General features: G+C 40.7%; 1 protein-coding gene across 2 annotated transcripts in view; it reads right to left on the reverse strand.

Annotated features, from left to right (window-relative positions):
- Nucleotides 1-161: 161 nt before the first annotated feature.
- Nucleotides 162-23,723, reverse strand: part of LOC138967233 (E3 ubiquitin-protein ligase MARCHF4-like) — a 28,902-nt gene continuing 5,340 nt past the window's right edge. Inside the window, exons 1-5 of one of the 2 annotated variants that reach the window (XM_070339754.1) lie at nt 20,931-21,262; nt 11,970-12,649; nt 11,439-11,528; nt 10,329-10,508; nt 162-7,857 (exon numbers count right to left, since the gene is read on the reverse strand). In XM_070339754.1, coding sequence (XP_070195855.1) covers nt 7,642-7,857; nt 10,329-10,508; nt 11,439-11,528; nt 11,970-12,647 — 1,164 coding nt within the window. In that variant the 5' untranslated portion in view covers nt 12,648-12,649; nt 20,931-21,262 and the 3' untranslated portion in view covers nt 162-7,641. Of the gene's footprint in view, nt 7,858-10,328; nt 10,509-11,438; nt 11,529-11,969; nt 12,650-20,930; nt 21,263-23,723 lie in introns of those variants that run through there. The other variant, XM_070339755.1, reaches the window with a different exon arrangement.

Raw genomic sequence — 23,723 nt, forward strand, 5'->3', positions numbered from 1 at the left:
GGATTGGTGTTTATATTGACACTTTTTTTCATTGATGCACAACACACACACACACACACACACAATATGAAAAAAAAACCACACACACACACACAAACAATATGAAAAACACACACACACACACACAAAACCACAATATGAAACACACACACACCATCATCAACAAGAAACCTATTTTTTTCTCTTTTCTTTTACTGAAATGCAGTTAGGTAATACAGCAACAAAAATATTTGCAAGAAGAGGATACAATGACATCCTTGGCTTGTTTTTCATGTATATATTTACAATGTACAACTGTACAGCTATTTTGGTGCATACAGCAATGCCTCTCTGGCCACATGGGAAGTTGCAATGACAATGACATGTTCACTTGCAAAGATGCATTTAGCACTGTTATGTACAATATGTGTCCAAACATTCAACATATTTCAATTTTCTGTTCATTGAGGAAAAAAGCGAGACCCCAAAAAGTTTGCTGGTATGACACAGACGGTTTACTCTCTGCAACTATCAATGCTCCTAGAAATTCTTTGTTGTTAATTGTTATCACTTTTAAAACAATTAATCATATTATGACACATGTAGTTCCAATTTTTTTTTTATTGTTAACCTACCCCCGGAGGAGGAAAAAAAACTAGTAAAAAAAACCCAGAAAAATAATAAGGGAGGGGGGGGAAGGCGCATTAAGACGAAGCACTCACATCAAGGCTGGTTAAGTCAGCAAACCAATTCAAATATTCAGTTTAGAATTGAACTCAAAGTGAATTCTTGCAATTTCACCCCAGTTCTTTAATGAAGTCACAGCGACAGACAGGCTAACACGCAGCACTTTTCAACAGCTTAAAAAGATGTACAATAGACTCTTATCAAAACAAATTTAAATCATTCCCCAGACACCCCAGGTTTAAGGTCGGAACTGTTGAAGATCAAAGATGCTGTGAAAGGTACAAACAAAACTTTCGGGTCAAACAACCTTGTAACCATAGCAGCTGAAAATACAGACATTGCAAGAAAAACGTCCCTCAAAAGGACGAAATGTTTACAGAAACGTCCAGTAACTTTAAAACTTATTTTGGTGTATTAGAAAGCAAAAGAGCACTGAGTGATATACATGCACAACTGCAATTTTCAGAGCAAAATCATTTTTTTAACATTTGACAGCAAGCAGTATAAAAAAACACATAACTATGCCAAATAATTACCAATCAAACACTACTCCACAGAGAAAATATTGACCATGAACCACTAAGAGCGAGATGAATCGTGAAACAGATCGCGAAATAACGACTAAGAAACTAGCCCACATATACTGGCAATACTGACATTCAACTGGCAAAAATGTTTTTCTTTTCACCCGTTTTTACACATGTGAACAACAGCATCCATACCCTCAACACACACACACAATCAGGATCACGCACACATTCTCTTGACCTGCAAACTTGAGGATTTTGCATTCCCCATGGTTTTGCTATTTCTTCTATTTCCCATCATCATGGACAGCAAATGAAGTTGGGCACTCTCCAAATTCATGGTCTACACATACATACGCACAGACACCTTTGCAGAAAAACATGTGCGCGCAGACACACTCACAAACCCTTTCACAGCTGCCATTTAAGGAACATGAGGCAAACCTCCTCCTCCTCTTGTGTTCACAATACTGTTTTTTTCAAAAGTCTCGGTGTTTTTTTAATATATATACAAGTGTCTGCGACTTGGGATAATATCTCCATCTACCTCCTTTACACAAAACGTGCTGCGTTTGTTCCTCTGAACAGCCTAACAAAGAAAACAACAAATCAAACGGCAATTCTTACATTCCTGACAGCAAATATCAGAATGTAAATATCAGACCTGAGTGCATTTTTCAAAAATCAAGAGGACATTTCTGGCAAGAACTTTTTCCACACCCCACTCTGAAGAATGTAAGTGTCAATAGCTTTGCACATTCAGTATGTAATACTTTTGTTTCTATACTACACATCTGGCTAGAACTTTTTCCGCACCCCACTCTGAAGAAAGTAAGTGTCAATAGCTTTGCACATTCAGTAATACTTGTGTTTCTATACTACACATCTGGCTAGAAAACATTTACAGCACAACAACCTTACATCAACTTCCCCCATTTCTTTCGCTTTACAAACAGAAAAAAAAATAACAGCATAGCCAACTTTTTTTCTTTGAACAAAATATTTTCCACCCAACATTTTACAGTGGAGATGTTTCTCTCTTTTTGAAAATGAATTCTTTTCAACTTTCCAAAGAGTACACTCAAAAGAAAGTGTGTTTTTCTGCTCATATTATACAGCACTTTTTTTCTTTTTGTGAAATTGCAGGGAGCGGGCCTGATTCAGCTTATTTAGATAGCAATTTAGCTGTTTCTGTTTGACGACGACCCCCCCCCCCCCCCCCCAACTTTCTTACAGCACTGGAAACAAAAGAGAGACAAAATGTCAAAGCAAATCATGTCCCAGTTTGCTTCCATTCTCATGGAGGAACATTACATGTATGCTTGTTTTTTGTCTGGAAATTGTGCCATTTAAAACCCAAACCAATTGCGAATTGCCGCAAAACGTGATGCTATTTACAATGAAGAGCATTCAAGACACATTTTCCACACACCTCTCCTCTCAACAACAGCTAGCTGCTGTTATCTAATTACCAACCGGACAACTGCTTTAGGTCGTCTTTGGGTCGCACTGTATAACATATGTAACCGAGAGCATGAAGCACAACAATCACCTTTGGTGGCAAAACCAGTCAAACAGGGTTGAGATTTTAGAGCTAAGTTAACACCCCTTCAAAAACTACCATGGGTATGCAAGGTTACCAACAGCAGCCAGACCCCATCAAAACCTCCACAGACAACTCTGTCAATACAGAGTAACTGCCCCATGACAAGGGGGACAACCGATTCATCCCTGTCACACATACATCTAATGGTCTACTGCACACCGAGACACACACGAAGAAGAAAAGAAAACTAGAAGATCCAATGAATATCTGCCTTTCAAAACTTTCTATCAAAGTATTGTTTCAACATCCAACAGCAACACTTTTGTCTCAGCATCAAGTTTCAAGACATGCCAAAGAAGTTTCATCAACTTAGCCCTCTTGGCAATTAGGGAATCACATAGTTTTCAAAAGGTCAAAGAACACCTTGCACTGATGTGACAAAAATATTCTAAAAACGTACACAAGGGATCTTTCTTTCTTTCTTTATTTGGTGTTTAACGTCGTTTTCAACCGTTCAAGGTTATATCGCGACGGGGAAAGGGGGGGATGGGATAGAGCCACAGTTTGTTAATTGCTTCTTGTTCACAAAAGCACTAACAAGAAGGGCAAAGCCCATACGACTCACATGCTTTACACATTTTTCCTACCAAAATACATGTGACCTTGACCCAAGGTCAAGGTAATCCAAGGTCATGCAACACAAAGCTGTTAATTCAAGACATAGGAAGTACAATGGTGCTTATTGGCTCTTTCTACCACGAGATATGGTCACTTTTAGTGGTTCACTACCTTATTTTGGTCACATTTCATAAGGGTCAAAGTGACCTTGACCTTGATCATATGTGACCAAATGTGTCTCATGATGAAAGCATAACATGTGCCCCACATAATTTTTAAGTTTGAAACAGTTATCTTCCATAGTTCAGGGTCAAGGTCACTTCAAAATATGTATACAATCCAACTTTAAAGAGCTCCTGTGACCTTGACCTTGAAGCAAGGTAAACCAAACTGGTATCAAAAGATGGGGCTTACTTTGCCCTATATATCATATATAGGTGAGGTATTGAATCTCAAAAACTTCAGAGAAAATGGGAAAAATGGGAAAAATAGCTGTTTTTTAGGCAACATTTATGGCCCCTGCGACCTTGACCTTGAAGCAAGGTCAAGATGCTATGTATGTTTTTTGGGGCCTTGTCATCATACACCATCTTGCCAAATTTGGTACTGATAGACTGAATAGTGTCCAAGAAATATCCAACGTTAAAGTTTTCCGGACGGACGGACGGACGTCCGGACGACTCGGGTGAGTACATAGACTCACTTTTGCTTCGCATGTGAGTCAAAAATTGCTCCAGGGGCTTGCAACGTAGTACAATATATGACCTTACTGGGAGAATGCAAGTTTCCAGTACAAAGGACTTAACATTTCTTACATACAGCTTGACTAAAATCTTTACAAACATTGACTATATTCTATACAAGAAACACTTAACAAGGGTAAAAGGAGAAACAGAATCCGTTAGTCGCCTCTTACGACATGCTGGGGAGCATCGGGTAAATTCTTCCCCCTAACCCGCGGGGGGTGTACACAAGGGATACCATTAAAATTTCATAAACAAAAATTGTGCTGCATCAGAAATGAACAACAGATGACTGCTGTCAGCTCTGTTACGTTTGTGCTGCAATTAACCCACCGCCATCATTAACAGAATTTTTTTTTTAAATCGTATTGGCATTACTGCAACTAGCACATACACAAAGCAAAATCATTTGCTGTTGTTCAAAAACACAATATTCCCAGAACTATACGCTCAAATGTGAAGGAAAATAAACCCCACAAATGTTTTCCCACAAACTGAACAATCTCCTCAAATATACATCTCTATCAGACTAGACGTGAGAACAATACATCTATCACTGCCGTTGTATCAATTCAATAAAAAAAAAATTCATAAACATTAATTTTTGCTCCTTAAAGAGTAAATTAATCTCTTTTGAGTACATGTACATTCTGTACAAAAGCAAGACAAGATAAATAGTTACTATACAAAGCAAGATGCATGGCAAATTAATCACAAAAAGCCCACAAAGTTAGCAATGTACAAATATATTGTATAGTATGCATACACATCAACAATTTATTGCAAGACCCAACTTGAGCTCAAAATCCAAAAAAGTTAAAAACAAACAAATAAATGTAAACATGCTAAGACAGCAAATATTCACAACAATAAATAATTCTGATGTTTTGTAAAACTGCCGCGACAAGAACAGAACAATACCTCAAGGTTTACATAGATCTATCAACAGCAAATACAATTGTGAAAAAAAATCTCACCCGCTATCCCCCCAAAATGTGTCTTTTCAATGCTGATTTGCAAATCCCAAAGGCTGGAAACATTTCTATTTTCTGCAAGGGGCATTCACTCTTTCACAACCCATACAAACCCGACAGAGTTATTTCCAAAAACATTGTCTATTGTGACTATTGGTCTTTCTCAGACCTGGGAACCCCTGTTTTGCACTTCGAGTATTCTCAAACAAACTTGGTGTATTTTCAGAAAAATGAGCGTACTCCACACAGCGTTTGAACATCCATGATTAAATCATGCCTCACGCGCATCCGTCACACCGTTAATTAAGTTTACCTATACATTTAAAACAAATGCTTTTTTCAATGTTTACTGACAAAAACTGTAATCATGTGACAAAATACTGGATCGGCTTCGGGATGGGCATGTGAAGAAAAGTTGTCTAGGAATTTTTCTCGTCGTATTTTTTTACCACTGACCGTACTGATCGTATTCTCGACAATCATGCGTACAAAATACAGCGAAATCGTATGGGTTCCCAGGTCTGCTTTCTCCTTGCCCCCCGCCGAAGCTTTCTTTTTGTGCGAAACAAACTCAGAACAGGCCCGTCTCCACAGTCCTAAAACTCCCCTTCAAGACCGCCAACATTCAGAGATGGAGGAGAAGTTACAGAACGCATGAACAGAAACGTAAAGAGAAACAAATGAAATAAAAAGAACAAAAAGTACTGTACTCGTGTGGGAACGAAGAAGACAAAACAAACAACAATGACGTCTTCCTCAGGCTTCCCTCATGGTCGAAACATTCGCTGTTGTTTGTTTCGTCTCCTTCGTTCCCACGATAGTACAGTATTTGTTCATCTATTTCTTCATTGCTCTCATGCGCAGTCATCATAGTTCTGCTTTTGAAAAAATAAAAGTGTCTTAAATTTAAAATAACTGGGGAGGATGGGGTCACTTAAAAGAGAACAAGTCATAATACAACCCCTCAGGGGCTACACGTTTGCTAGCACCCTCAAAGCATCTGAGGAAAACTTTCTTTGGCACAAAACTGGAATGCAATTAGATGTTTAAAGCACACCAAATGTCCGTGACTACTGGATATGTACAATGCTGATGCACCTGCAATGAATAAAAAAAAGTATGTAGCGTAAATATGAAAAACACAAAATCGCACCAAAAATGCGCTAAAGAAAAAATACTTATGTACAAGGAGATGCAAAGGCAAGAAAAGGAAATTATGTATAATATGCTGTAGTGAATATTCATAAAACACAAATTCATGAGTTGAAGCCCAACACAAGAACTGAAGAAGATTTCTGGTGGAATAAACATGATGCCGACAGTTCAAATGTCATTATGGACAATTCAAGTTTTCTTAACTTGCAACTTGCAAGGAATTGTAGCCAAGAACAACACAAGTTTATCCTCTAGTGAAGAAAATGCTCTTTAGTTCAGCTTCTCCTTTCAAAGTACTGACCTGTTCACTTATAAAAAAAAACATTATGCATAGGGGTCAGTCTATGGAGCAATGCTAGAGCAAGCTTTTTCTGAAACACACACACCAGTTAACACACACTCACACAAACACTAGTCAACACACACACACGGTCCAGTTCACACACACACACAGTCCAGATAACACACACATACACACTCACCCACAAAGTTACACACTCACCCACAAAGTTACACACACACACACACACAATCTTCTGCTCCTTTGGGATGAATGGACTTTCCCACAGCATGTGATCATAATATATTTCATACCTAGTATGAAACGTTGTTTTGTGGAAGAAGAAGAAAAAAAACCTAACAACTTGCAATGATCTTTCGTCAACAATTACAAGAAACTATGAGTTCCTCATTAGCAAATTGCATCAGTCCACAGAACCGATACTTTGTTCTCGTACGCTTTTTGTGCAAAAGAAAGCTTACACACTCTCTTAAATATCTTCATGCATAGCAGAAAGATTACCTAGCTTAATTGTACCGTAAGAGCACACACTGACACAGGCCCTCACATTCCAAAAGCGATTTAATATTCCACACTCCTCCCCAATCTCTTTCAGGAAGAGTCAAGATATTTCGCTTACAGACTGCAACAGTCGTTCACATCATGTCCCTGTATTAACAACAATACTTTTCACCCTCTTTCTAAAAAAAGTCAAGGTCTTTCGCTTTCAGACTCCTAATCACGCTGACTTCGTATCCGTGAATAAACAACAAAAGTGTTCAGTCTAAAAGCGTCAAAATCTTTCGCTTTCAGACTGCAAACAGTCACTCAGATCATGTCCATGTATTAACACCAAAAGCTGTACATTGTGCATCATCAGATCTTGAGGCGTAGAACTCCACCGTCACTTTCCTCGTTCCGCACATAGTTGGACAGAGTTCACACGTAGCCGGACTCAGCTCACACGTAGTTGGACTCAGTTCAGACGTAACTGGACTCAGTTCACATGTGGATGGACTCAGTTCTCATGTAGTTGGACTCAGTTCAGACGTAACTGGACTTAGTTCACACGTACGTAGATGGACTCAGTTCGCACGTAGCTGGACTCAGTTCAAACGGAGCCGAACTGAGTTCACACGTAGTTATTCTGCGGCACCCCGTGGAGCTCAAAGTCCTTGGCGCGCTGGTAGGGTTCGATCTGCCACTCGGTATTGTGGGACAGGAACTTCAGGAAGAGTCTGTAGATGGTGTGTCGCGCTTTGATCTCCACCGTCATGGCGATGAAAAAGGAGACGAAGAACATGATGCCGCAGGTCAGGGTGATGATTTCTTGTGTCGTCAGCTCCACCTGCAAGGTAAGCAATTGTTTTAGTTTGACCAAAAGTTTTTATTGATAAGACAAGCGTCTTTCAACACACGTATGCACACAAACACACACACACAAACTGTACACTGCACGCATGGACAGACACACACATTCAAGAGGGAACGCTTACAAAAACACATACTTATATACACACACACACTCATTAGCAGCAGCCGTTTCAAAACACAATCCCAGCCTTAGTTACCAGACTAGCGTTTAACACTCGGAGGTCTACAACATCCGTTTTATTCTCCAACCTTGGTCGACATTTATGATCAAACACATTGGTCTGAACCCTGGCTGGTTGACCGTCCGATTGTTTTGACATGCAGGTCATCCGACTAACAATTGCCCTACTTAGCGGACACAGCCAGACCAGTTAGACCTATACATATAACTTTCAATCCAGGTCCAACTGACCTAATGTCCTGAGCTGCGAGTGAGAACAATACTGTATTTTATCACTCATCACTATCTTAGTATCTAAACCATTTTCTTTGTGGCAACAGATTTTGATTTCATGCTTTCGTTTCTGTTCTTACCGATCTTTCTCCACCTCTTTAAGGCAGGTCAAATGGAGACAGGGATATTACTCTTCATACACAAAGGGAAGCCACTGAGTTGTGTCGCCATTTTTTCCTGGCAGGCTGGGAATTCGAACACATCGAACAGGGAACGCAGAAGAAGAAGAAGAAGAAGAAGAACACGTCGAACATTCGAACATTCGAATGACGTAAATAGAACAAACGTCACATTTTTCAGGCAGCGTAAGTGAATGACGTCAGAAAATGACGACACCGCCAGAAATAAAAACAATGCGACACGCCTCCCAACCACGAGGTCAAAAACACGTGGGCATCTAATGAAATCGGTACAAAGCCAGTGACATCGTAATAATCACCAAAGCTAACATTGAAGCTCCGGTAGCAGGTAAGAGAGTGTCTCCCAACCCGTGATGCTTACAGCGTGATTGCATCAGAATACCACATGTTAAAACCGGTGTTTGAACTAGAATAACAGCCAGTAGTATTAAGAACAAGTGTCTTGTGTATGCAGCCCTCTTTCTACTGTACGCTGGCAGCAGATAATACAATAATTGAAGTCCTTCGAGGCATAAGGGGCCCATAAGGCGAAAAATTGCTTTAATTCCACCCTCAAAAACTCCCAGCCTTCAAACCGTAACAAATAACAGTACGCACTATTAAGCAAAATTATAAACCAAGCCTTGATTATTAATTTTTATTATTACACTTGTATCAAACAAGTGACCTCCACCTTTTGATTGGCGTTTTTATTACATTTGAATCGGACTTGTGGCCTTTCAAAGTTGCGGTGACCTTTGACTTTCAACAGAGGTCATATGTAACAGTGGTTTTTAAAAACATAATTTAGTTGGCTCATATATCTGAGACAAATGATCGGACAACAGCCCTTTACATTATCGTGACACATTTTTCTGAGGCACACTGGACAGTAATAGTGCAAAGGGTGGGGTTAATCAAGGGAGTGAACCCCCCCTAAAAACACTACCAACCTGTCGTTTTTTTTGGTTTTTTTAATGCCGTTTTGATCGCTCTTGCGTTTACAAACCATCTCATCAAATCGTAATTTATTTCCAGGCTACCAGCAATAAAATACCTCAACATGAGGAACAAATTTAAAATAAACTCTGGCAAAAGACGTGACGTCACAAAGTTTGAGTATGCGCAACATTTTCGTTTACCAGTGCACTTCGTTACCTGCCCATTGCTGCTTTGGGTGATATTTTTTGAATGACTATTCCTATGCAGATGTTTGTGTAATTGGCCGTTTTCAAAACATACCCCTTTTTCGATTTTTCGGTCCAAAATTCAAAACGGGCACTGTCTTCCGAGACTCATAGCTCCGAAACGAACCCACTACCCTATATTTTTTTTATGCTGAATGCATAGCAGACAGATCGAACCTAAAAAATAACCAACTTTTGGGAGAAACCAAATTATATTTAACGGGTCCAGTGAACTACCTTAAGTAAGTAAATGAATATAAATGTATTTGCCTGCGTGTGTGCATGCTTGGTTGACCTGCAGCAAAAATGCGTCCGGACGTGTTACACAGCGGGTTTTTACATGTATGACCGATTTACCCCATTTAGACGCCCATACGCAGCTTTCAGGGGATGCACACTTGGTATTTACATGTTTCTATAAGTTGTATAACCCATCAAACTCTGACATGGATAACAGGATCTTTTTCGTGTGCACTAGGTCTTGTGCTTCCATGTACATACGAAGGGGTATAAGGCACAAGCAGGTCTGCACATACGCTGACCTGGTAGATCGGAAAAATTCCCACCTTTAACCCACCAGCAGCGTTTGGGATTCAAACCCACAACCTTCCACTTGGGAGGCCGGCGTCTTATCCACTAGGCTACTGTGCCCATCACACAGTGTAGTAAGTTGAGCGCCATTTACCTGCTTATCTGCTGTCAGATCAGCACCGCCGCGTGGCAACTCCTGCAGGTGCCCCTTGTCGGAGAGGAAGCAGAGGATGGTGGCCACCGCACAGCTCATCATGATGATCAGGTTGATGAAGAACACCGTGTGCAGGCACTTGTCTCGACTCGACACGCGAGGGAACCGCCAGTGGTGGAACTGAAAAAGAGACGTTTATATTCAGTTTGGCTTAGGTTGCAACACTACTAAAACAGTGGGCCAAGGGTGCAGCAGAGCTTGACTAGTGTCTCAAGTTTGTCACTATTCTTTCTTATCACCATGCTCGCTTGTGACTTTTTCCTTTCACATTGCCATACACGTGAGTGACTTCTCTTTCAAATTGCCATACACGTTTGTGACTTTTTCTTTCAAATTTAAATACATTTTTTAGACTTTTGACATTACTATGCACGTTTGTGAAAAACTTTTCCAATGAAAAAAAATCCAGCAACTATCTTGGCCAAAAAAAGTTTTCTCTAACTTGAGTACCTCTCGTAAGTCTGCAGAGTTGAACAAACAAAACTCACAAGAAAGAGAATAAAGAAAGACAACTCAGTCACTTGCATCAAGCTTTGTTACACCATAGGCTGAAACGGATCGACGACGGTAAACCAACAAACAAGAGGTGTACAACACGAGAAAAGTACAAAAAAGTACCTTTCGATACGGATACCGAGAAAGATACCAAGGTACAGATGGCAAAAGACATGTGATGAACTTGTGTAGGCACCAGGTTCGCTCGCCTCAATCACCGAACATCTCCGACAAATGCTTGCACACACAACCGGGCAAACAATGTCTGCGGAGATCGGCTGTCAGCAACTGGCGATTCAGGGGGGGCAAACTCTCTCGCGACTTTAGCCGAATCACCGGATAAAGTTCCACTTTGTGTGAAGCAGCCTGCTTTTGATGTTTCTCTGAGGATATCCCCATGATGTGGAAATGAAAGGAACGGTTAGCTGCAATGATAAGAGGAAACAAGGTGTTGTCAAAGACGGGTAAAGGTAGCAGTGGAGATGGCCACAGGCCGGTGGGTAAAATTCAAATCGGATTTTTGTTTACCAAAAGAATCAAGAAATGCATAATTACCTTGAAACGCTTATGGCGAATATACTGGAAGTGGCACAGTTCACATTTGGGTGGCCTTTTCGTCTTACGAGTTGAGATTTCGATCCATTTCTGAAACACACAAAAAAGCATAACCTCAATAAGTTAACAGCTATACATTATGCATTAAAAAGCTTTTTTCTCTGAACTGATCAACGTACCAATTTCAATTTAACGGCTTCTAGATTTTTTTTTTAGATAAGCAGCAACTTTAAAATAATTTCCATCTGATCTGAAGACCCAACCTATCTCTACACGTCCTGTTCCTTTTTCAAATGCAATATACAGTCGGTTTCACAAAATGCTACATATTCAACAGGCTGATCTAGGCATGCACTCAAACTGAAACCAGCAATAGGGAGTCCTGATTGAGATCCCTAACAATAACATAAACAATTCACAACTCCACTAACGAAGTACAGTGGAATCCCCCAATTTAAGATTTCCTGCCGTCCCACCAAAAGTCACGAATACCCCACACTGCCGCTAACCAAGTACTCAAAAACATCTCACCAGAAGGCAAAGGTAATGCACGAACATCATGGTCCCTGAGCAGCGACATGGTGAAAACAGAAAGTCCTCCTTGTCGCCCGGCAACTGACAGATCCGACACACCGGAAGCAAGTCCGTGCCGGTGTCCGAGTCATTCGACCTGAACTTTCTTGTCATCATAGGCGTGGACATAGCGCTGGCTAAACAGCTAGCGCTGGACAGACAGCTGTGAATACCGTTATCTGACCAGTCCCCAACGCCAGGCACCGCAGGATAGCCAGTCAACAGAGGGAGGGGTGGCAACAGGGGGGTTTCTGTGGGGGAGTCGGGGAGGGGAGGGACGGGGAGGAAGGGCGTCTCCATCTCCGAGATGTCCTGCACGGAGATGAAACGCATGTCCATCTGAGACAGGTTGAGGGGGTGGGCCAGGAGGGGGGTCTCACACCGCGTCAGGTCCAAGGGTGCTAGGAGGGGTGTGCCGGGCCGAGACCGGCCGGGCAACTGTAGTTGTGACGATGATGCAGACGATGGTAGACGTGGCGTTTCTGCGCCGTGTTGCGGAGACACTGGACTACTTAGGGGCTCTTCTTGTGCGTCTGCTTCCGGTGCCGGTGGGTCGGACAGGACCAGGGTCTCTGAGCGAGACATCTCAGTTGTCAACTGCCCGTCCTCGTCCACTTCGCTTTTCATCTCGCTCATTTCTGAAACAAGAAAAATTGTCTTGATTATCTTCTGCACAGCTCGCTGACTTGTCACACAATTCATGGGTCAATCTCAGAGACTTGAGAAGTATTTTAGGGCAAATAATTGTTATCGCAGCTGTTTTTGTTTTGTCACTATTTGTCCTTCCGACCTTTCACCGAACAACGCTGGTTCTTGAGCTTTTGGGATCCACCAACATAAAACCCACACACTACTTATCCAGCAGAGTAACAGTCAAACTCTTGACAACAGTCAAATTCTTGACAGTGACAACAAAACCACGCCAAGAAAAATCCCTTCAAGTCTACTCACAGGCACTCAGAATGACAAGACAGGAACAGCTTGAAGGTACAGGGAATTAGGACAGTAGGCCAGCTACTGTGGAAAAATACTGTGGCTGCTGACACACTGTAGTGCTATAAGATTGCACGCCTGCCTGGGAAAGAATGCAGACTGGGGGAAAGTCCTGCGTCTGGTTAAAAGAATACTCTCACCTATGTGTGTAAATACTGATAGTGAGGATTGTGCACGCTGAAATAAATTGCCACCTCTGTGCACTTGTCCTGCGTACCCAAAACTATGAAGTGTAAAATGAAATTTTTATTGCACTTGTTGAGTTTAAAAAAATATCCAGGGGCGGAGCAGTTAAGCCCGAGGGGGGAGGGTTACAACCTGGGGCCTAGGGGTCGGTAGAGGTGGGGTACCATGGCAACGAGGTCCCACGATTTCACCCACGCAATGCAAATGTTTTGTATTCAAGAAGCCACTTCACATACCCTTTTCTTATCCATCTCATTTTATTCCACCCCCCCCACACACACACACACACAAACTTTGGCAAGATTTCCATTCAGCAATAAAATTGGCTGAACAGCAACAATGTCATATAATATTTGCTTGTGCTTTGTAGCGTTTCTAGGGGTGTAGGTGTGCTTGCATGATTTCATTGTACAGACTTCTAGAGGTGTCGCTGTCAGAATCAATGTCAGACCATTTACGCCTGCTCACCAGGGTTGAGTTTTTGTCTGGCAAGCGGACACCATAATAACACTTCAAATGATTAGTGTCATTTATGTGTTCTTTTTTTTTCTTTCTATTTTTTTTTTTAGCTTGAAATCATGTCATGAATGACTGCATTATTTTCGCCACGTAATGACCCACTTACCTGATTCAACTGCGCAGTAAAAGGCATTCGCTGCCTGTTTTTATTTAATTTTTTTAACTGGGACCTTTTGCTTACGGACAATCAAACAAGATCTAGGGTAAGGGCAATATTACAATAAGAGCAGTGTGATACTGACTCATTTTCACAATGCAAAATTATCATCGTGTAATTACACTTTTATTTTTTTTTAATGAGTCCATCAGATGAGCATAATCCATTGTATAAACCTAAAGTCTAAAACAATAAACTTGCACAATTTACAAATATTGACCTGCTCAGTGTCATGAAACTGTTTAATTTAACACTGTAAATGAACAACCAGCCTTTAAAATTGGCACCAGAAGTATACTGCTGTGCATAGCTGACACAGAGGGTCAAAATGCACACACACAAAACACAAGACTATTTGTATAGAAAATAAGTTCTTATTTTCACACAAAAAGTAATAAATCCTTACAGCATAACAAAAGGAGAAGGGTAAATCTAAAGTAATTCCGTTAATCGGAAAAGGCTACATTTTGTTTATGGCAGTAAAAATGTGAACCTTTTAAGTTTTATGTTTAGAGGCAAAACGCTGTGCAAACCCTCCAATGTTTTAAGAATAAGAGTGATCCAGATTTTTAATCAGATATTTTATGATAATTGATACTGGGTTAGAACTCAGAACAGTGACCTGCAAACAAAGGAGGTTAATGTCATTGTGTTCCGGTATCTAATTTCAGATAAGGCCGTCTGACACAGTTAAAAAAAAAAAACACAAATTGTCAAATAACAGATTTGTGATGCGAGCATCAGGGCTGTGCTGGGTTGGAAAGGCAGTTCATGTAAGGCATGAATTATTCAATGATCTAAATATAGAGACTGGTTTTGTGGTCTGCATTATCACAAGGACACAGAAGTATGGTAGGCAAAAGTGTCACTGTCAAAAATCCCCAAATAAGGCCTATATTTTTTGGATACATTTATTTGAAAGAATTTTAAAGACCCCCCATGATGAAAATTAAGCTGGCACTCAACAGCATATTCAGCCACATGTCATTTTAAACACTTAAAACAGGGGAGTTATTTTATCAAATAGTTTGCGTGTTTTGTTTTGTTTTCTCAGAACTAGGTTTTGACCCATGTAAACCGCGCTCACTCCTGAATAATAGGCTCCATGATGGTAATTCTACCCATGCCAAATTCATAAACTTTTGATCAATCATTGTTTAAATGGAACTTTCACTTTTCGCTTTGATATGTTTGGGGTTTGCCACTGGATTAGTACGTTATTCATTATACTTTTAAGATTGACTCACAAAGTTTTGAACTTTACTAATCAGCTGCAAAGACAACCATATGGTCAAATACTACATATTGTACTTACCCTAGAAGTGGGAGAAGAAACTTAACTTTAATTTACCTTCAACTATCTTGAAGTTTTCAAAAACACAGCATGATCAAGTTCCTTTCAGATAGTGCTGCACTGACTTATCTGAAGCAATTTCTTCGCAAGCATGCTTTTTCAGGACACAACACTAACAGGGATAAAACCCATGACATAAAAATTAAAATCCAGGCCAGTGAAAATTCTGGTCAAATGCAACATTTTTGGTTTTAATACAGAGTTTCAAATCAGATGGAGCAACTTTGGTATGCACCGGGCCAGTGACATTTCTGGCGGGCTAGTGACTCTCTTGCAGTTACTCGCCCGGCTGGCGAGTTAAAATTTTGGGATTTGGCCATCCCTGCTACTGAGCGCTACATCCTCAAAATATTTAGAGGTATCATGCCTCTTACTGAGAAAACTTAGGGGTATTTGTAGTTGTACCCCATGCCTAAAATTATGAGGGGCACGAACTTTACAGTTTTGTATTGAATGTTACAGGGATGATTTTCTAAATTACTTTCTCCCTTTGTACCACCTACACTACCACTGATAACAAATTAGTCTACAGTTTTTGCCATCCGGTACCAAAAACACACAAAAAAGAAAAGCAGAACAACAACACATCCGCTCAAAAACTGGAAAGAATGCACACACACTTGCAGCTTCAGTGTCGAAAGCCTATGCACAGATGTGTGGTGTTTGTTTTAAACAAGACCTACCAGCCAAAAATCGTTTTCAGTCACACACACTGAAACAGCAGACACAAACAGTTGGCTGCATGTGAACCTACCCCCCCCCCCCCCCAGCTGTTCACAGCAATCACTTTTTTTTTGGGGGGGGGGGGGGGGGGGAGGTCCATAAGTGTTTCTGTGTGCAGCATAGTTTTTGGTCCTTGTCACAGCACTCTTTGTCAGCTCAATTAACAGTAGTTTATTGCATCAAAACACAAAAAATTGTAGGTTAAAGGCACAGTAAGCCTCCCGTAAACCATCACAGATACTGTCAGGCTTTTACACACAGTACAAACACCCTTTCATTTAAACACTCATCGCTTGAGAACATCCTAGGTGCCCTCCGTAAAGAGCGAGCAATTTTCAAAGAATTCCTTTTTGCGTGGTTTATCTTACCCATGAGCCATTGCGAACCCTTGTGATCCAGTTTCCTTTTTTCACAATGTAGTCGTCAGTTTGTAATTTGAATGCGACTCACTGTAAGCTTATCTGCAATAGCACGTTATTATGTACCTCTGAATCTATACGAAACAAACGGCTATGATTCACAAGAACTCTAGCGATGGTTTTTGACTGTTCCGAGGAACTGGCGATAGGCATAAACCGTCGTCTGCTACGAGAACCAAGAGCTTGCGTGACCCTGCTTCCGGGCTTTTCTTTTTTCAAACTTTCAAAACTTCGAATTGTACTGATCTTGTCTTGATGACAAAAAGAATTCTTTTATGATTTAAGAATGTTTGTGTAACAAGCTGTCAATTTATTATTTAGATTTTAAAAGTTAGGTCTAGCGCCCAAACGCACCACGGTCCGAATTTGAGAGGAGACAATCCGCAAAATTAAATCTTTGAAAATTGCTCGCTCTTTACGGAGGGCACCTAGGATGTTCTCAAGCGATGAGTTGGGCACCGAGGATGTTCCCGTTCGGTGAGCGTTCAAATGGAAAGGTGTGTGTTCTGTGTGTAAAAGCCTGACAGTATCTGTGATGGTTTACGGGAGGCATACTGTGCCTTTAATGGAAGTGGAACGTTTATTATTGACAAAACAAAACGTGACATTTATCAGTACGTCAACCAACTGGGTTTTTTCAAGTAGACAAACAATTTTTATACAAATAATGAACTTATCTTAGAAGCGTGGATGTAATTTGCTTTCAAAATGCCAGCGAGGTAATGTAATGTTTTGTTTTGTCAATAATAAACGTTCCATTAACCTATAATTCTTGAATTTGATTCTGAATTTTGGAATGTAAGCAGTCTACAGAGTATCTGTGTTTGGATTAGGTTTTAGCTTAATCAGCTCAGCAAGAGAGAATGTTGTGGATACTTTTCCCCCAGAAATCTGATGAGTAAGTCAAACATAGCAGCAGTCTAGGGTTAGAAGACAGTAATTTGAGTAAAAGTATAGGTTGCAAGAATGCATTTACTCTCCGTTTCACTTTACTTTCGGTATGATTCGATATACAACTTACAAGGTTTTACTTTTAGAGGTGAGATTTTAGTTGACATCTACCAAACAGACAAAGACAAACAACTTGTTATTTCCTTTAAACATTGACTCGGCTTGCTAACTAATCGCAACCACTCCCCATCTTTTCAAATCTGTTCACTTTCTACAAAAACACTGAAAGAAACAAGTACCCCAAAATCAATTCCTCAAGAATTAACAGATATATATATATCAGAATGCAACAGTAGATTCTGAGCTACAGAGGAGCCAGCAACCTTCTGGCACAGCCCAAACAAAAATAATTAGAAGTAGGTACAGAGGTAGGATGGTCTTAGGCTGCAGGTAAGAAAAATGTTTAGGGAAAGGGGGATGTGCACTACCCCTGCTGAATGCCCTATATTGCCCCTGGCAGGTCGCTGGCTATCTTCCATCTCCTTTATCACTCTGACAGGGACTGAGAGCAGGAAAGGCAAAAGGCGGTCAGATTCAGACCTGCTATGGTAAAATCCTATACTTTAGGCCTAAAAAAAATAGGTGTGGTTACGGTAACCCGACCTATCCTATTTTTAGGGGCCGACCCTATAACTTTTTATTACATTTGTCAAAAAAAAAAAAAACAGTGCAGAAAACGCAATGAAAGCGAAAACGCTCGAGTCGCACACTTATTTCCCTGTCAAGTAGGTTTAATTTGTACACATTAGAAAAAAAAAGTTTTAAAAAAAAAGTGATTGCCTACCTTCCTACCCTATTTTTGGGGGCTATGTTACCGTAACCACACTTTTTTTTGTTGTTGTGTGCCTTTATATGGCTTCACCATTCTCTACTGTACTAGATACCTGCAGGTTATGTGACAGGGTCATCACTGCATCAGGTAACAAATGTGCTGTGTGCGCAATGTAAACGCATAGTTACATATATATATATGTAATCTTGCACATGTATAGAAAAAAATTAACCTTGACAAATTGCAAGAATTACACATACATATCTCCTGTCAGCTTTCGTTTAACGTCATTAAGTAAACCAACGTCCAATTTTTTACATGTTAAAGTTTGTGCAGCTTTTATTAGTGTAGCCAAGTGCAAAACTGGCTACTAATTCATATAGTAATTCAATCAAGTTTGCGTTTTAATGAAACAGATCCTGTGATTGGTCAGAATGCCCCAACCCATTAAAAATTACCGGTGACTAATTGTCAATAGCCACTCGCTAAAAAATCCTTTAACAACCTGCTGGGGAGGCGCATGGATACCGCCTGACTAGTCTCGGTTAGCTTTGAGGGTCATTTTACAAGTAGGAAATATGAAGGCCAACGAAATACCGAGACCATAAGGTATGCGAAGTGATGACGTCGAATACGTGACGTAAGTTGATGCATGAATTCTTCCGGACTACGTCAGTCAATTCCAAAGATCGCTTTTGTGATGAAAGAATTTGTTTCAGAGTTTGGTGTCCAGAAACCCGTCAAAAAAGAAGGAAAAATGTGTGTGAAAGAAAACAAAACAGGAGCAGAGTGATACGATAGGAATACAGAGACATATTTCTTGGGGCTTGACCCTTGCAGGTAGGTGGACTGAAAGTAGTGTGTGAACAGAACAGAACCAATTCTGAAAGCAGGAAAGAGATCGTCGTCAGATTGAATTACAATAACATTAACATGCTTCCATTTGAAACTTCTCGGTCTTCATCGCGGATTGACGCCCTCCCAAAGTCTAATTGAAGCCCGACGGAGCGTAGCTTTTGTCGGGCGTCAATCCCCGATGAAGACCTCGAAGTTTCAAATGGAAGCATGTTAATGTGTAAATAATGATTTTTCTGTCATTCGTGTCTCGATCGTGCAAGTTTTGCCGATCGCTTTGTGTTTTGTCTAATGTCATTATCTGTTCTGTTAAATTTTGATATGCACATGTACATGTCCAGCCACCTGTAGATCGTAAATGCGCTCTGTCCGTGATCCTTTGAATTTAACAGGAAATAAAGAGAAATGTGAACCTACAGTCATGGTTTTCTAGAGTTCAATTTTGCATCAAATGATTTGTCGGTCTGTGCCAGTGAACTCTTGTCTATCAGTATCATTCTCTACACGATTGTGAAGTCAAAACGAGAGGAAAGGTTTTTCGTTCAGTGCAAGACACTAGAGAGGCACCCACATGGTGTTCTCCTTACTTCGGGGTCTACTACTACTAGGTGACTGAATACATTCACCTACCTAATACCTCATTAGCTTCCTCCTCCTTCCACCCAATCACATTAGTTTGAAGAAAAAAAAATGAATGAGTCTCTCCATTTCTTCATCAAACACCTGCGATAAGGTTTACTGATGTGCACGCACACATTTTAAACCTATAAGTAGAGTATTATTTTGAACATCTAGTACGGGGCGGGGATGTAGCTCAGTCGGTAGCGCGCTGGATTTGTATCCAGTTGGCCGCTGTCAGCGTGAGTTCGTCCCCACGTTCGGCGAGAGATTTATTTCTCAGAGTCAACTTTGTGTGCAGACTCTCCTCGGTGTCCGAACACCCCCGTGTGTACACGCAAGCACAAGACCATGTGCGCACGAAAAAGATCCTGTAATCCATGTCAGAGTTCGGTGGGTTATAGAAACACGAAAATACCCAGCATGCTTCCTCCGAAAGCGGCGTATGGCTGCCTAAATGGCGGGGTAAAAACCGTCATACACGTAAAATTCCACTCGTGCAAACCACGAGTGCACGTGGGAGTTTCAGTCCACGAACGCAGAAGAAGAAGAAGAACATCTAGTACTATATCTGAGTAAACTTTCAAAACCAAAACATAACATTAGGCTAATTAACAGTCTGTGCGGGAGACATTGTATGTAAGCTGAAAGTTTTTCAAGTCCGGAGCTGGTGAATAACATCCAGGACTACATTCTCATCAACAAGTACTGAAGTCAGTGATCGAAGACGTCCCAAGGATAAATAAATACTGTAAATGTAAAAAATAGCATAAACGTCAAAGCATTGCATCAGCCATATCATTTTCATAATCAAAACAAGCTGTCTTCACTTCAACAAAACTTTCTGCTGTTGCCGCCGTTTTAAACACTGCCGCTCTGGGCTTTCAATTCAAGTATCGGGCAATCTAAAGTGAGATTCACTTTCATTAGTTATCAGGGATTTGACAATCACTCAGTGCCTGAAGCATTAACAGGACTTGCCGAGACTCCCGTATTTCGCGAGCCAACTGCCTACGTGCAAGCCAAACTGTAACTCTGCGCATAAACTGAGCGAGCATCTTGCTGAAAGAAACGCGACCAGGCAGGAAATGGGTCAGAGAAACCCCCCTCATTCCACACATAACAAACAACGTAACATGCGTAGTATAAGCAAATACAGAAGGTATAAAGTAAGGCTATTGGGAAACCAAGCAGCCTTTGTCAAACGTAAACAAACGAAGGGAAAGGCCCAACACAGTTTGCGGAGCCATTTTATCATCAACAACGCCCAAGCAGGGGACCCTCTGCTTTCACCAAAACAACCCCGAGAACGGGGGTATCCTCGCTGTCAATTAAACACACCAACAGTTAAGTGTGTTTACAAACGTCTTACCGAAATGATCTTGTCCTTACGAGTTCAGGTTGACCTCAGAAAATTTGTCCTGACCACAGGTACAGCTGACACCCACTCGTTCCAACTCGATCCAACCAGTTTGACGCAAATCACATGACCTCAAATGTTTACAATGCTAGTCACATGACTGCTGCGTGTACACAGTGCGTGCGCGAAGAGGCTCGCTGGTGCGAAGCAACGGTCCGTACGGAAGACTGAACACGGTCTAGTCACAGTATGGAAGCACTTTGCCCAAATGAAAATTGAATGCTTTACAATTGACAACAGTTAGCTTTTACCGAGAAGCGTCTTGAATGCCAGAGAAGAATACTCTGTCATCGATTGGTGTTCTCCCCTGCGCATGCAAATTAGGCAAGGCCAAGGTCACTCGCCTGAAAGCAAAACAACAACATGTGCGTTCTCCGACAGTAACTTGATCTGCGTTGGCTGCTTTCCGATTGCGAGCTTCATCGTTGGGCTTGCGTTTCAGTGACCCGTAACATGCAGTACATTGCAGTTTACTACAGCAATAACCGTATGTTTGGTACGCCTCAGTAACGCAGATGAAAAGCTTACCTCGTCTGTTCGAGATGTGTTATGCGAGAGCAACACAGGTCAAAAGTTCGCAATACCGGCTGATGTGGGATGTGTTAGCGACAGCAACACAGGAGAAAATTCTAACCTCTTTCACGAAAGCTTGTGGGTGGGAGTGGGCATGTGTATGCATTTCAAGTTAGAGAACTGCTAGGAGCGCGGTTCTGTAACTTACTTTAACGGATTCTGTTTCTCTTTTTACCCCTGTTAAGTGTTTCTTGTATAGAATATAGTCAACTTTTGTAAAGATTTTTGTCAAGCAGTATGTAAGAAATGTTAAGTCCTTTGTACTGAAAACTTGCATTCTCCCAGTAAGGTAATATAATTATTGGGGTGCATTTGAATTTCACGCATTTGAAAAATGTTTTCGTCTTCCCGCATTTGATTTTCCCGCATTTGGTGGTTTGAATTTCACGCATGTGAGCTTTTGAAATTCACGCATGTGAGCTTTTGAAAATCACGCATGTATAGTGTATGCGTTGGGGTGTGTGTATATGAGATAGAGTTGCTCGTGACCGATGATGAGTCTCAATTCACCTTGGAGACGGAAATGTCTTTCTCTGTGTTTAGTTCATGATTGTGCTCATTTGAGTAAATCGGGTCCTTGAAGTCGAGACTTGTTTTCAATCGCGCTGGACATCCACGTATCGAACAACGCCATGTCTTTGATTTCTTGGTTTCACGGTCCTTGACGTATAAACTCCCACGGCTGAGAATTGCCGGATTTCCCCTGTTGGTTGTTGTTATCGTGATGCTCGTCTCTTGCTGTGCCATGGCGAAATGAGCCGTGTAGTTGAACTGAATTGTGATTTGTGAGTTGTGAGCGAACCGTCGTGACGTATAAACTCCCACGGATTTCCCATGTATTCGTGTCTTGCTGAATTGTGATTTGTATTCACGCGTCTGTACACGGGACTCACTCACGAACACACCGATGCAGGTGGGTTACGTGCATGCGTGTGCATGCGTGTGCGTGAAATTCAAATGACAAGTAAGGAGAGATTTTAACTGGAAACCTGCGTGAAATTCATGTGTTAAGAAATGCGAGAAATTCATAGCGTGAAATTCAAAAGTGCGTGAAATTCAGTTGCACCGAATTATTGTACTACGTTGCAAGCCCCTGGAGCAAATTTATGATTAGTGCTTTTGTGAACAAGAAACAATTGACAAGTGGCTCTATCCCATCTCCCCCCTTTCCCCGTCGCAATATAACCTTCGTGGTTGAAAACGACGTTAAACACCAAATAAAGAAGAAAATGGTTGTGAGAACATCATTAGTTTCTTCTGCCGGTTTTACTAAAGCTTTTTTTCTTTTTTTCTTTTTTCTTTTAATGCATTTATCTTTGGTACACAGAAAAAATACAAAGGACAAATACAGATTTAAAGCAAACAAAGAATCTTACAACCTCAACCTCCTAGTCAAACAATAACAAGTCGCGTAAGGCTAAAATACAACATTTAGTCAAGTAGCTGTCGAAGTCACAGAATGAAACTGAACGCAATGCAACGCAGCAAGACCGTAACTATACTCGTAGTCCACCGCTCACGGCATAGGCAGTGAAATTGACAAGAAGAGCGGGGTAGTAGTTGCGCTAAGAAGGATAGCACGCTTTTCTGTACCTCTCTTTGTTTTAACTTTCTGAGCGTGTTTTTAATCCAAACATATCATATCTATATGTTTTTGGAATCAGGAACCGACAAGGAATAAGATGAAAGTGTTTTTAAATTGATTTCAACAATTTAATTTTGATAATAATTTTTATATATTTAATTTTCAGAGCTTGTTTTTAATCCAAATATAACATATTTATATGTTTTTGGAATCAGAAAATGATGGAGAATAAGATGAACGTAAATTTGGATCGTTTTATAAATTTTTATTTTTTTTTACAATTTTCAGATTTTTAATGACCAAAGTCATTAATTAATTTTTAAGCCACCAAGCTGAAATGCAATACCGAAATCCGGGCTTCGTCGAATATTGCTTGACCAAAATTTCAATCAATTTCGTTGAAAAATGAGGGCGTGACAGTGCCGCCTCAACTTTCACGAAAAGCCGGATATGACGTCATCAAAGACATTTATCAAAAAAAATGAAAAAAACGTATGGGGATTTCATACCCAGGAACTCTCATGTCAAATTTCATAAAGATCGGTCCAGTAGTTTAGTCTGAATCGCTCTACACACACACACACACA

This window comes from Littorina saxatilis, linkage group LG5 (genome assembly GCF_037325665.1).
Source record: "Littorina saxatilis isolate snail1 linkage group LG5, US_GU_Lsax_2.0, whole genome shotgun sequence".
Taxonomy (NCBI): Eukaryota; Metazoa; Mollusca; class Gastropoda; order Littorinimorpha; family Littorinidae; genus Littorina; species Littorina saxatilis.